This window comes from Bradysia coprophila, unplaced genomic scaffold (assembly GCF_014529535.1).
Source record: "Bradysia coprophila strain Holo2 unplaced genomic scaffold, BU_Bcop_v1 contig_324, whole genome shotgun sequence".
Taxonomy (NCBI): Eukaryota; Metazoa; Arthropoda; class Insecta; order Diptera; family Sciaridae; genus Bradysia; species Bradysia coprophila.
Genome location: NW_023503584.1, coordinates 4,848,097 through 4,862,913, shown reverse-complemented (window position 1 = coordinate 4,862,913; position 14,817 = coordinate 4,848,097). Strand labels below are relative to the sequence as shown.

General features: G+C 32.2%; 2 protein-coding genes across 15 annotated transcripts in view; one reads left to right on the top strand and one right to left on the bottom strand.

Annotated features, from left to right (window-relative positions):
* Positions 1–2,187: 2,187 nt before the first annotated feature.
* LOC119079637 (ATP-binding cassette sub-family B member 6, mitochondrial-like) lies at positions 2,188–9,212 on the top strand. Of its 4 annotated transcripts, XM_037187658.1 has the most exons (9): positions 2,190–2,311; positions 2,370–2,528; positions 2,592–2,760; positions 2,831–3,211; positions 3,957–4,332; positions 4,386–4,942; positions 5,006–5,239; positions 5,308–5,426; positions 9,170–9,212. In XM_037187658.1, the coding sequence occupies exons 1-8, from the start codon at positions 2,300–2,302 to the stop codon at positions 5,367–5,369; spliced, it is 1,950 nt and encodes a 649-aa protein (XP_037043553.1). In that variant the 5' UTR covers positions 2,190–2,299; the 3' UTR covers positions 5,370–5,426; positions 9,170–9,212. The 4 variants fall into 4 exon arrangements, with proteins under 4 accessions (XP_037043554.1, XP_037043556.1, XP_037043553.1 ...); XM_037187659.1 differs by having other exon boundaries at positions 2,188–2,528; positions 2,592–2,678; XM_037187660.1 differs by lacking the exon at positions 2,831–3,211.
* A 1,394-nt stretch (positions 9,213–10,606) lies between these two features.
* Positions 10,607–14,817, bottom strand: part of LOC119079630 (protein grainyhead) — a 155,029-nt gene continuing 150,818 nt past the window's right edge. For 9 of the 11 annotated variants that reach the window (XM_037187629.1, XM_037187625.1, XM_037187626.1 and 6 more), the window contains 3 exons: positions 14,588–14,795; positions 12,939–13,003; positions 10,607–11,612 (listed from right to left, as the gene is read on the bottom strand). In XM_037187629.1, coding sequence (XP_037043524.1) covers positions 11,483–11,612; positions 12,939–13,003; positions 14,588–14,795 — 403 coding nt within the window. In that variant the 3' untranslated portion in view covers positions 10,607–11,482. Of the gene's footprint in view, positions 11,613–12,938; positions 13,004–13,092; positions 13,379–14,587; positions 14,796–14,817 lie in introns of those variants that run through there. The other 2 variants (XM_037187628.1, XM_037187627.1) reach the window with 2 other exon arrangements.

The window sequence follows — 14,817 nt, the reverse complement described above, 5'->3', positions numbered from 1 at the left end:
ACAATGAAAGTGCACCGATCCGGTCGGCCGTTTTGGTGTGGTAAGGTATTCACATGACCTCTGTTGCCTAGTGTAATATATTCAACAGAAAAATTGAAAAATATATTCCGTCTGTTTACTTCTCCTTAATCTAAAGGCGTTCATCAGTATTAGATGATCGTCTTTCGATATTAATTTCTTGTGAGCTCGAAAAAGCCTGACATGACATGATACAGATTGTCGTTTAGTTCTGTAGGTCCCTTAACGCGCCCAACCGGCCACATACCGATCCCAACTCTTATGTGAAAATCAACCCACTCTAATCAATGCGAAGTTTTTATATACAATTTAATCGAACAGTAACTATTCATTTGTGTCAAAAACAACGAAACTTAACCTGTCGCAGAGTTCCCACTCCTCCTAAAATTCATAAAATTCCTAAAATGGACCAAATCCTCCTAAAATCTCCTAAAATCTTCTAAAATTCCTAAAAATAGCCCACACTATCAAAGAATTTTTTTAATAAAACTGAGAAACAAGTTTTTTTTTTAATTGAGTTACAAACAAATTTTTTTTTTATTTTTTATCGATGGAGAACCTAATTATAAGACACTTTGTCTCGTATCATATGCCAAAAAAAGTTAAAACTTTTTTTATAAATCATTTTGAAAGTCACTGAAAACACGAAAATTCGAATCGAAATACAAAAATTTTTGATGACATACTGTATTTCTATTCGAATTTTCGTGTTTTTAGTGACTTTCAAAATGATTTATAAAAAAAGTTTTAACTTTTTTTGGCATATGATACGAGACAAAGTGTCTTATAATTAGGTTCTCCATCGATAAAAAATAAAAAAAAAAATTGTTTGTAACTCAATTACGCTGCAATGAATTTGAAAACAGTCCTTTCTTTGAGTCATGCAAACAGCGAACCTGAACGTGGATTTAGCGAAAACAAATATATTCTCGAGGATCTCAGCTTGTTAGTAGATGCGACTATCGTCGCACTTCGACCAAAATTATGGTGAATCTTGTTAACTTGAAAGAAGGGTCCAGTCGACAAGAAACAACTGATAAATACCAAGTTGCTGGTCTTAACTGGCGTCAAAAAAGTGTAAACCATAAAAGTTTCAATTATTGAACTACATAAGGAAAACGTTGCTTTGATAAAAAAAAACTTTTTGTCAATTAGGGGTGTACGATGGAGAAAGGATCGAGACTGGCGTAAATTTTAAAAATTCATTTACAACTTGAGACAAATCATAGAAGCTAAATTTTTTAGTTTTCGGTCTTCCACCTACTTCGACTTCTACCAAAAACCTTCTTTGAGATCTTTGTTAGCTGCATTAGTCTTATTCTACTAATTGGAGTCCAGTGCTACAAGAAAAAATTAAATCTAGGCGAAGTTTGTCGAGAAGGTATTTTTGGTGAGTCGTCAAAGTTTGCCGACTATGAAAAATTGAGTGGATTTTAAACTTGAAAATTCGGAAATTATATCAAGAAAATAATTCGATCTTTGCTCAAGTGGGCTTAAATTCTTGCGAATGTTGTAGGCTATCCAGATCAAAAAAGTTTTTGAAAATCATGTGAGAAATGTTTGTTTCGTGAGTGTTTGTTTGGTCTAAAATTGAGGCAAAACGGCTCAATTGAGAAATCCGAGTTTTTGACATCTAGGGATGATAACAATTTTTTGTGGACTATGCCTGTCTCGATCCTATATCCATCGCACACCCCTAATTGAACATATTATTTTCTGAAATACTTTTATTATATTGCGAAGTGTATGAGAAACAGAAAGATCTTGAGGCTGCAAAAATTCCTCCGGAAATTACTTATAAAACCTTTATCAAATCTCCTAAAATACTCCTAAAATTACTTGCAAAATCTTCTAAAATTCTCCTAAAATTACCGTTAAAATTTCCTAAAATTCCTAATTTTAGAAGCCTTCCAAAGTCGTGGGAACTCTGCTGTCGCAGACGGCAAGCATATTAAAAGTTTTACTATTCAAACTATTACTTCATTTGATCGAAGATTTTTATAGATTGATTTCAGAAATCTTTTACTTCATTTGTTTTGAACATGAACATTTGCTATATAAGGCCTCATCAGTCAGAGCTTGACTTTTATTATTGCTGTCTTTGTCGATAACAGATGACAGCCGTCTGTAACAGGTTAATTTATATTCAATTACATGTGCCAGCTACTTAAACAACAATAACTAAAAGAAATTAGCCTTTGCCGCCAGTAGTTCCGAGATTCAACGGTGTCTCAGAACAACCAACATAATGATAAGTATAACTACCAGGGTTAAATGACGCATGTTCAGTTCAGTGTGTTGTGTCATGTTGTGAAATAACAATAACAAGAATTTTAAATAAATTTTTTTAGTTAGTCACAAAGTTGTTGCTGAAGTGGAAAGGTGTCCAAGCCGGCGAAATGTTTGTGATTCAAAAAGTGTATACCTTTTTTAAAATCATATTGGAGTACATAACATTCCAAAAATCTGAAAGTAATTATTCTAAACTAAAAACCAACGATGACAACACGGTATACACCCAGTAAATCGTTAAGTGTGTGGAATGGTTAGTAATTGTGGTTATTTACAATTAGGTCGCAGATTCCGCTTGGACTGAGCGATGGAGAAGACTACAAATTCTTTTGACATTTTTCTGGCCGGATGCCAGTATAGGAATCCAAATACGAATTTTATTGTGTATATTGATTGTTATTGCTGAGAGTTCAACCAGTATTTTCGTCCCAGTTTATAATCAGAGGATCGGTTAGCATCTAACAAAATAATTCAAAAGTTAAAAGTTAAAAAATCTAAAAGATTTTTTTTTGTATTCCAGTGGACAGTCTAGATAAAAAAGTCTTTTGTTGGGATCTGATTTTGATCTATGTAGGATTACAATTTCTATCTATGGGTCCGCTATGGGCTGTACGATCATTCCTGTGGCAACACGTAGAGAATTTCATCAACAGAAACGTTGAGACGAAATTTTTTGCTCATTTGCATAAGTTATCGTTGCGCTGGCATTTATCACGTCGGTCCGGTGAAGTTCTTGAACTTATGAACTCCGCGTCGTATAGCATTAGTTCACTAGCGAGCTATTGCCTGTTTTCTTTTGGTCCAGCTATTTTAGATATTTTAACGTCTGTTGTTTTCCTAACGGCAACATTCAATTGGTATTTCGGTCTTCTTATCACCATCACACTGGTCTTATACTTACGTAAGTAAACAATTTTGTATGGTAGGGAGCTTGTAATTTTCACTTACAATGTTTCGTAAAATGTCGAAATTCTAAGTAATCTCTCTATATAAAATATATGGAGAGTTTACGGGTAATTTTCAAGTTTTACGTTAACTTAGGAATCGTACATAGCTTCTCTAGCAAGAGGTACAAATAATTTCTCATACGTACATCGTGAAAATAATAATTCACATGACAAGGAAAAAAAGAAGATAGTTGTGGATCCGAGCCGAGGTCGAGGCTATTAAACACACGAGACTTTTCATTTTGATCCTGATTTATGTAGTGGATTCTAATATCGATAGCACCAGAAGAAACGTTTAAATATGATAGAAGAGTTTTCGATGTTAATCCCATTTTCTCCACTCAAAAGACTAAAACAAAATAATTTTTTGATCCACTTCGGCCAATGACAGTTCGGGTTAGAAACTTTTTTTTAAATGTATTACCAATTGATGTGGTAATTTAGTGGTAAAAAACGTTGCTTTCATCTCTGATAGAAAAAGGAAATTCCGATAATTCTTCTCATGACGTAATGGCTAAGGCTGTATTATGTGAATTATAATATTATGCGAATTTGAAACAAAAAAACTCACCTAACGTGATGATTATCGCCGCCATGATGATTACCGTCGCGTTGGTGAATTTTTTTAAATGTTATTAAAAGAGGTGTGTCTGCCTTAGGAATGACAATTTCAACCAAGGAATGTTCTCAATGTTATAGGTATACGTATTTCTGTGACAAATTGGGCACAAACATTTGAAAAGAAGCCTGAAGTAAAAGAGAAAAGTGCGGTCGGTGTTGATTCGCTTCTCAATATCGAAACTATAAAATACTGTGGAACTACAAAATATGAAGTTGAAGCTTACGCTAACGCGCTGTTAGAAGATCAAAAGGTGCAGTTCAATATGGAAATTGCATTTCATGTAACAGATCTATTCGAAAATGGTGTCGTATGTGGTAGTCTTCTTGTTTCTTCTTTGCTTTGCGCTTACTTGGTAGTAGACACTGGCTCACTAACATCCGGTCAGTACGTGTTCTTTGCAGCCTACATGCTACAATTGTATTCGCCAATGAATCGATTGAGTGGAATTTACCGGTAAAAAATGAAACGTCGATGTGGTGATTATTTTCAAATGTAAAATATTTTAGCCATTTCCAGGATCTTTTCATTGATATGGGAAAATTGTACGATATTCTCAATGAGAAACCGGAAGTTGTAGATGCACATGATGCCATTGAGTTCTCAAACCCGCGAGGCGACATCATCTTCTCCCATGTGTGTTTCAGCTATGATCCAGATCGTGAAATCCTGAATGATGTTTCATTTTCGGTAGTTGCTGGTAAAACTTTGGCTCTCGTTGGACCCTCCGGTTCGGGGAAAAGTACTATTATCCGTTTACTGTCTCGTTTTTATGATGTCGGCAGTGGATCCATCAGCATTGATGGTGTCGATGTCAAGAAGATGACACAAGAATCACTTCATGCGGTTCTCGGAATCGTGCCACAAGACACAATATTATTCAACAAGACCATTAAATACAATATTAAATATGGACAGTCAGATGCAACTGACGATGAAGTGGAATCTGCCGCACGTGCTGCTGACATTCATGACAATATTTTGAACTTCCCGGATAAATACGAAACAGAAGTTGGTGATAGAGGACTGCGATTGAGTGGAGGTGAAAAACAGAGAGTCGCAATAGGTTCGTGGAGATATAAAGGAAAAGAATTTTTAACAATAAATTGAACACCGTTTTGTTACATAGCACGAACCATTTTGAAAGGACCACCAATTGTGTTATTAGACGAAGCAACGAGTGCACTAGACACACAAACGGAACGTAACATTCAGTCGGCTATTGGACAAGTTTGCAAGAATCGGACCACAATTATTGTGGCTCATCGACTATCAACTATAATTCACGCTGACGAAATTTTAGTGTTGAAGGAAGGACGAATTATTGAGCGTGGTCGACACGAGGTTTTACTACAGAGAGGAGGTATATATAAGACAACATTGTAGAGTTGGATGAGCTCAAATTAGAAGAAATAAATTTGAATATTTCAGGTACTTATGGCGAAATGTGGCAGAAACAGTTTAATGAGGAAATTCATGAAAAACAGGATTAATGATACAAAGTGTCCGTCCCATCAAATAAAGCTGTTGTGATAACGTATGCATAGAATTTTTAGTTATAATTTCTTTACGTCCACTATATAGTAATTTGTAACACATATGCAAGCTATATGACAAAGCCTAAGTTTGAAAAAATAAATTACTGTAAAACTCATTTTAATAGTACATTACCTACCAGCTTCCAATTTTTTTTTTGCCAGCGGAAAGTTTATAGACCGAGCCGAAGTCAACGTGCCAAAATAAAAATGTTGAAGCATTTAGGTACCATATTGAGTACAGACGTAGTACTCGAGTCTCTCAATAAGAACATGAAGAAAAATCAGAGGTGGACTCTATTTAAGTTTTGTTCAATCCCACTGTGATTCATAGGCATGTAAAAATTAAACCGAACGTAGGTTTAATGAACATCCAGTAAAAACCAGTAAATTGAACGCAGTTTAACGTCAATTAGTTGAGGTTAAGGACTACTTGACGAAAAATTAAGTGGGGTGACGTTGACGAGTACCGTATAATGAAAATGATCTATAATCTTGACAATTCTACAGATTGACAGTTGAACTCTAGCGGTATTTATAAACCGTGTAATCGTAATGTGAATGGACCGATCGGAAGTGTCTTTGTTGATTTGAGTTCTATTGCTTGAGATCATATTATAGATGACTCGAGTTATCGTATCGAAGAATGGCATGATTGTAGTATCGTAGTATGCTGTGCGTGAATGTCAATAAATTAGAAATCAGTTCTACTGATATATCATTACAATAAAGACGTTTCATTTAGTATTCGTATCTGTTGATCATCTTCAAGGCCATTTGAAATGCCATCCACGTTAAAAATATTGTCATTTGAACGAGAGATTGTGAACCGCCGCCTATAGGTTTGTTCCAAGGCCGTATGAATTGTCAAATTTCATCCACAGAACCATAACCTCAATAATATTTCTGTGTAAATCGTTGCTGTAGATGAAATTTTCGTTGTTCGGGTTGTCGAAGTTCGTGTTTACAGTTACTTGGAACAAACCTATTGTTCGTTCTTTATTTTGCACAGGATTTTAAATTTAGTACTCGAGTGGCAGCTCCTTTTTAACATAAAAGTTTGTGGTAAATAAAACACAACGAAACGAACGAAACTAATCTGAGCTAACTTCGGTAACTTGAAGATGATCTATATTGAAGGAGGTCTGCTTCGTTCGGCTAGTCAAAATTGTGTTTACAGTTACTTGGAACAAACCTATAATGAGATCGCTTCTCAATTTTGATGAATTCAAGGTTTCTCATGCTTATGACCTTCCAAATGATCTTCATCTCAACGCCACTTTTCCTCCTATTACGCTTGGTAAATATGCAAACTGGAAGCGAAGCAATGTGACACCTATTTAAAAATCAGACGAAAAATCGGATGTAAGGAACTGTCGACCAAGATTTTAATAGAAATATATGTTGAAAGTTAATTCTGCCGTAATTTGCATAAGAGACTTAGTGAAAAATTTAAACAAAAGAATATTTTGTCTCGAAACTCTATGCACAGCATGGGCTTCAAGCCGATAGGATCTACTGCAACCAACCTAGGCGAACTCGTTGAAAAGACTGGGTTAATGATGGGTAGACGCAAACTTCCCAATCCTCCTAAAATTCCTTAAATGGAACAAATCCTCCTAAAATCAGCCCATTTGTGCAACGAATTTGAACTTTTGTATAAAGACCCGAGTCAATTTGCGAAAACAGTCCTTTTTTGAATCATGCAAACAGCGATTCTGAACGTAGATTTAGCGAAAACAAATACATTCTCGAGGATCGCAGTTTGTTAGAAGATGCGTCTATCGTCGCAATTCGAATGGTTGAAGACACATTGAATAACATAAGCCTCGCTGACTTCCCAATGTCTGTTCCAGATGTGCTCTAATGCGCGCCAAAGTACTTGATTTCTCGAACAAGAAAAAGTCGAGAAGGAACTTCTTCTTAAGAATAAAGAGGCGGAAGAAAATCTCAATAAAGCATCTGCACAAAAAAAAATCGAAATAGGAAAAACTGATAAAGGCCATAATAGCGTCAAAAAAGTGGAAACGACAAACGTTTCAATTATTGAACTATATAAGGAAAAAGATATTTTGATAAAAATAGTTATTTATCTACCAAGGTAGGTATGAAGGTATTTTTTCGCACTAGATGTCGAAGCCGAGGTCGACAAGACGTCGTGTGCGAAAAAATACCGGAATACCTACCGTGGTAGATACAACGTTTTTCGCAATTTCGGGCCATAATCACCTTTCCAATACAAAATATTACCAAAATTTCTACCAACCATTCACATGCAAACATGAATTCATTTGAACGATCAAGCAACCTGCACTATATACACATTGCAATGTGATGTATAGAGACGCGCTCAATAAAATCAAGTAGTCAATGCTTAGTATGTACGCTTCAACAATACGTTCTGTATAATTGTGTGACTCTGTAGCCGAATGGCTATGGTCGTTGCTTGGTGTTTGGAAGAAGTTTTTATTTATAAAATTTAGTCTTTCTTAAAGGTACTAAGCTATGTAGCGTGCGAAAAAAATGTGAAAAAGCCCAAGTGCGAAAAAAATAATCAAAAATGCACTGTGAAATAAATACCTTCAAAACGACATTAAATGGATGCATGGAAAGGTGATGATTATGGACCGGAATTGCGAAAAATACATTTTTGACCATTTTCTATTATTTAAACATAATTTTCTGACACATTTTTAGGATTTTACGAAGAGTATAAGAAAAAGGGAGATCTTAACAAATTCTACTAAAATTACCTTCAAAATCTCCTAAAATTACCTTTAAAATCTCATAAAATTTCTAATAATATGAGCCTTTCTTAGTCGTGGTCGTGGGTACTCTGTGTCAAAGACATGTGATTAAACTTATGCACTCATTTATTTTTCAATACATTATAAAAAATATTAAGATTCTAATATAATTGTTCTTCTTCTTTAACTAAAATTTCAAACCAATCATTAGAACATAAAAATTAAAATTAAATTTAAAGTCTAGACAAAGCAAACAAAAAATATTTTCTTTTTTCTTTCACATTTTTCTTTTGCGCAATTTTTGTGTTGACAATAATATATAACTAATTAAACACATAAATGCTAACGAAACTTAATTTTTTTGTCTTAACATTAGATGAAAATTATTTTTTTTTTATTTCAATTACAAAAGAATGTTTTTGTTTCCAGTTACAACATAAAAATGAATAAGACCAAATGTAACGAAGTGATAAATTCGAGATTCAACAGTTTTTATAAAAGTGTGACGGAAAACGGAAAAGTTAACTGAGAAAATGTAATTTTAAAGTTTTAACTAAGAAACCTCCACCGTTAACACAAAAAAAAACATTTCGATGGAATGGAATGTCCATCAAAATATAAAAAATTAATAAAAAAAGAGAAAAAAAAAAACAATAAATTATGAATTGTGGATATAATTCGAAAATCTTAAAAAAAAACTGAAAAGAAAATTTCATTTTGTTTATGATAAAATGAATGAAAATGATAATTAGAGTTAAATTAAAAGAAAAAACAAAATAAAACTTTTTTCATTATAAACATTAAAAGCTAAGCTTATTTATAAAAAAATGTTAGAAATAATATTGCAAGTGTCACAGCTATGCGCCAAGTTAAACAATTAATTTTTTTTCATTTTTTTAAAATTTATTTACTAATTACTATTATGGAATTGAAAAACATTTTTTTTTTCATTTGTAAATCGGATCGGATAAATATTTTTCTTTTTCACTTTACTTTTTACGCTTTATTGTCAGTTTTATAGTTTTTGTGATTTTAGTTTATTTTTTAAAAACATTATTCGAAAACGGAACTTTCGTTTATCCAAAAAATATTTTTTGATGTTCATGTTTCCTAAATTAAGCAAATTGTATTGAGTTTTAGTAGATTCCGTTCTCTTTTTGACGGAGACTTGAGATTTTGAATTGTGTGCATTTTTTATCTGATTTCATTTCAGGTACTTAATTTATAAAATTTACTTCGTCAATGATCGTCTAAGCTCGTAATACTTAAAAATAATTTTTCATTTACTTTTCGTCTTTTCTTTAAAATTTAAATGCTCTTAATTTATGGAATGTAATTTTAAAAAAACGTTTTATGGCAGTTTAAATTTAGTTAAAAGTTTTTTTTTTCAACTTTTCCATTTAAAATAAAAAGTTATCTTAAAAGAAAACGATTTTCGTTTCATAACTTTCGATATGTTTTCCTAATATACAAAAAAAGGAAAATATAATTTGAGCTTACTTAAACACAAAACGCTTAATAATTTAACTAAACAACACACAACACGGCATATATTAATTTTAAAATTCATCATTAACGTTCTCAACACTGTGCTTTTTATTCCTATTCAACGTGTCAACTTGTCATGGATATATGATTAATCATAAAAATATTTTTTTTTCGCTTTTAATTTAACATTTCACAGAAAAAAAAATGTTCAGGATAACAGTTTCATAGGAAATCAGGGAATGAAAGGAGCCAGAAGATTTTTTTCCCTTTCTTCTTCTTAAAACGACGACTGAGCAATATATATCTAAAGAATCAGACAGAAATGTTTCTGATTCTGTCCGTATCGGAATGTGATTAGTACTTGATTTTGTCACAAGAATTTTGTCAGATAGAATTCGTATCAAGTTGCACATCGAATCGACTTCATGTCTTACACTTTGAAAGTTATGTGAACTTATGCACTTGAGTTAAATTTGTATCTGTGGAGATTCATCAGTGCTGGAATGTGTATATGGCAAGTAATTTACATTAACAGAAATCTTTGACCATTATATTTCCATGCGACATTTTTGGGTATTTATTTATTGATGGCAAGTTAATCTTGGTGTAGGAATATGAAGAAAAAAATATTTTCCAGTTACTTGACGTTTAACGTAAATAACTTTAGTTCTTCGGTTCTTCTTAATGCTGTTTATATCGATGCCCTGTCCTGAAATTCTTTAATTATTTATTGACGTTAACATTTGCCTAATTTTTTCTTTTTTGAATCACTCGCTTCTGACATTAAAGTCAGTTGTTTAAATTATAAAATTGTCTGAGACACAACCAAAATATAATAATTATTTTTTCATTTAATTTCTTCCTCACTTTTTTTATTTAGTTTTAAATTTATAGTACGTACGTATTTTATAAACAATTTGTTGTTGTTTTCTTGTTTATCAAATGTTTAACTTTTTTTTGTTTTACCTTTAAGCTTAAGATCTTTGAGTAACATTAAACTTAGTTTCGGCAAGAGTTGGATGGAATGTAGAATACTTCGTTCGTTTGCTTAAAAGTTATTTTGCTAATTGGACAATTCTGATTTTTTGTTAATTTTTTTTAAATTAAACTTAATGCAAAATATTTTATTCTACCCACGAAATAAATATGGATCACATTTTCATGTTTTTCTTCTTTTTTTTTACTTTTCCTTTATAGTTTCAAAAATTAATGTCCTTTTATTGAGTCTGATCTTTAACTACCGTACAACTATCGTATCTGTCTCAATTTTCATATTTTAAATTTTTCTTAGAAATTTTCATTTTTTAAGTTTTTTATTTTTGATCTTCGATTATAATTGAGATCTTCATTACTGTGTTAAAATAATGAATGTTTCTTTGTGGCAAGAACAAACTTCATAAATCAGTGCTCGTCGATTACTAGTGATTATTATGTACACACAGCGTTTATACAATTTGAATTGAATCATTTACGAATTTTCATTTCTTAAATATTAGGCTATTTACATTATTGATTGAGCATGGTAGAGTGCATTGAACCAACATCGACAAATTTTTCTTTCAACTATTAGTCGATCCGCGTGCAAATATAAAGATATGAATTTTAAGTGGTCGGAAGAAGGGCAGGCAGCAGGCACTAATTATTTAATTATTAATACAATTGCATAAATAGAACGAAGTAAAGAAAAATCTTCTTTTTAAAAAAATGATCAGAACATTGTCCCATATGATGCGAAAATTGTTCGTACACTCTACACTCGATAAGCAAATAAATTGTTGACTTTTCGTAACATACAAAACCAGTCGTAAATGAGAAACTCAATTGTAACCATTATGATCAATGGTGGTCGCCCAGTTCGGTTAGCGTTATGTCGAAAAGATCTTCTTCGATTTGCCGAACTTCTAAGAGAAATATGTCTTCGTTGCAATAATAAGACAGCATATCATCGTCAATTTTCGCAGTAATCCTGAAAATAAAAAAAAATAAAAAATCAAAATTATTTCTTATTCTACGGTATTCTATGGTATTACGATTGTAATATAAATAGTTCGATAGAGTCGATATAAAGAGCTACGAAAGATTGGCACGTCGAACTTGCTCTGAACGATCTATGATCTTGTATCCTTTATCCTCTCTAATTTCTTGGTGGTCTTCGAATTGTAACAAACTTAAAATTACACTTATACGTTCGTGTGGGTGAATAAAGTGGCTAAACAATAACATGAACAGTAGCTGGTAAAAAAAGACCAACTGTTGCAATTTCACCACTCCAGTGAAATTCACCCAGTGTACCACTAAGGTTCGTAGGACGTATAGCGCTATACCCTTGTGGTAAATATTCTACACGAGCTTCCAAAACGATGGATAGAATTTTAAGAATGTGAATGATCATTGTAGATGTATGGCACTTTAAAATATCTAATATAATATTGGAGAGCATTAGGATGCCTTATTTAATCACGCTGCAGATATATCAATTAAACTTTTTACGTTTTTTACAATGCGAAGCCTATGCACCATTTTCAATTCTCTCAATCTAAAGTTGAAATTAACATGGAACGAATTGGACGAATGGAATTCGTTAAAATGTAAACAACTAGACACCTAATATAAAATGGGTTCAAATTATGACAAAAATGTTAAGAAAAATCAAGAGAATTGAGAATTGTGGAATTGTCCTTTAAAAACGACTAATCATCTTATATCGATATAAATGCCAGAACCTACGGTCTATGTGGACTTACGAGTAGTAAAGCCAAAGTTAAAACAAATGAAGTAAAAGATTTTGTGACAAACACTTAGCGATAATTTGAACAATAAAAGTAACAAACTCAACGATTATATCGCAATATGTTCGACGTTTCTAAAAAGTGAACAGTATCGAGTCCAGGGAATATATTAGGCTAAAATTCGAATTTAAAAACGTGGTTCCCGGGTGAACAAAAACGTGTGAGTAATGTGTATCTTACTGGCAATATTAGGACACCTTAGCGTTGCTTACGATTTCCAGAAACACATATTTTGATTGTAAAACGAACGTTTCTCTCAAGACCTACAACTAGCTTCGATAAGTAAAATGTAAGGATATCAGTGCGTAAAACAGTTGTTAAGATTTTGCAGAAGCATGACAATGTTAAAATAATAAACAAACCAATCAACATAACAAAAGTTAGATTTATAAAGTGAAAATGAGTATAGAATATATCGGTGTGTAATGTGTGTATGTGCGGATCAAACTGAAGCTTTCAATTTTACTATTAATTTTGTTTATGTGAGTGGTGTTTTTACTTACCCTTTCTTGTTTGTACGGAATATGTTATTTATACTGGATGTCGAGATTTTGTATTTATTTTCAATCTGCAATTAAGATAAACAGAAAAAAATAGTAGACAAAAATAGGGAAAAAAAATAAATTTTGAAAAAAACAAAAATTAGAAAAATTTGAATAAATATTCGAATCGGATTCGTTCTCTTTTTAAAAAAAAAAGAATTTGACGATAAATTACAACTTATACCATAAACAAATACAAACGAAAAAAAAAACTTTTGTGCCAATAAATATTTTTGTTTTTAAATTCTCTCTGTCTTTCTTATTGCTCAATTTATTGATTAACAAAACAAAAAAATTGAATTCAATTTTCAATCAAGCAAAATATATATTCAATTCACACAATATAAAGAGACGGATTATGTGCAATGTTCATTGTAGCCATAAAAAGTTGATAAAGAATTCTGAAAATATAATAAGAAAAAAAAACTCCAGCAAAACAAAAAAACAGGTAAAGTTAAAATAAAAATCAAACGACAACTCAACAAAAATTAGAAGATGATGATTAAGATGATGTTAATGAACATTTAACAAAAAACATGTACCCATGCATATAACAATAATACATCACAGAATGTATTTGAATGAAATTAGTGAAATATGCCAAAAAAAATAACTTTGTGAGGTTAACCATTACAAATTAAGTGCACATTTATTGTGTGTTTCTTTTCTTTTATTTATTTTTTTTGTATTATTTTGTTTTAATCCAATTGATTTATGTGAACGACTGACCTTTTTTATTGTTGTTAAACTTAGTTTCTGTATTTAATTTTAAGCAATTTTAATCATGTTATTGGCGCAAAAGGATTTTTACCGACGAAACATTTATAGATAAAATGTTGTATTGTGTCTATCATAATTGACTAGAGACTTCGTGGTTCACCTAAATGTTTTTCTTTTGTTCTCTTTTCTGTCTTGTCTCAACCCACCCATCACACTAAATTTATATCAAATATGTCCATTTCAAAACTTTCTTTTTGTGATAAAAACATGGTAATACAATTACCCTAAACCGAATTGTCTCCGTTCTCTTGTGGAGCATATCGAGGGCAACATCACTAGAGGGCATCTACCTTATCTCTGGAATCACTCAACCGCTTTCTTAAACTATTTTTTCCCTGAAACCTAGAATTACGTCTGATTTTTTGAGCCATTTGAGTGAATTCACCTGTTAGTTCGAAAAATATGGTCGAATAACGATTACAATTTAAAAATCAGTTTCTTTGAAATGGTTCAAAACATTTCCTCGGTCGAAATCAGTAGAGAATTTAGAGGTCGGTCCCACATTGACCTGTTTCGCTGTTTTTCTCGACAAAAAAATCATTCTGCATTGAGTGCAAATCCACTAACATCAGGAATTGTTTTGGTAAAGAAAAAAGACCGCAACTCCTCAAAGTTCGCCGACATTTTTCAGCTTTTATCTTCCCAGCCTACGGTCGTATTGACTTTACATGAGGCTAAAAAATCACAAATAACTCTAGCTTCGGTTGAATGGTTTAAAAGATATGACAGTTACGTCCATTAGTGATGTCCCTCGATATAATAACAACAAATATGATACGCGTGTTGTGTAAGAGTATTATAATGATAAAAGAAAAATTTGTTTCACTTACCGCATTTAGAAGACCAATTGTCGTTGGCGGAACCACATGTAACGGTGTGTAGACGTCTTCATTGTCCTGTCGTACGTACAGCATGACTCGTTCGTTCAGTGGTGGAGTCATCCGTTGTCTTTTTATTGTCGGTGGACCGAAGTCTGACATGATGGATGATTGTTGTTGTACTAGTGATTGTTCAAGGATGTGATCTTTTTTGTCCACACTGATTTTTGAAAACGAAATAA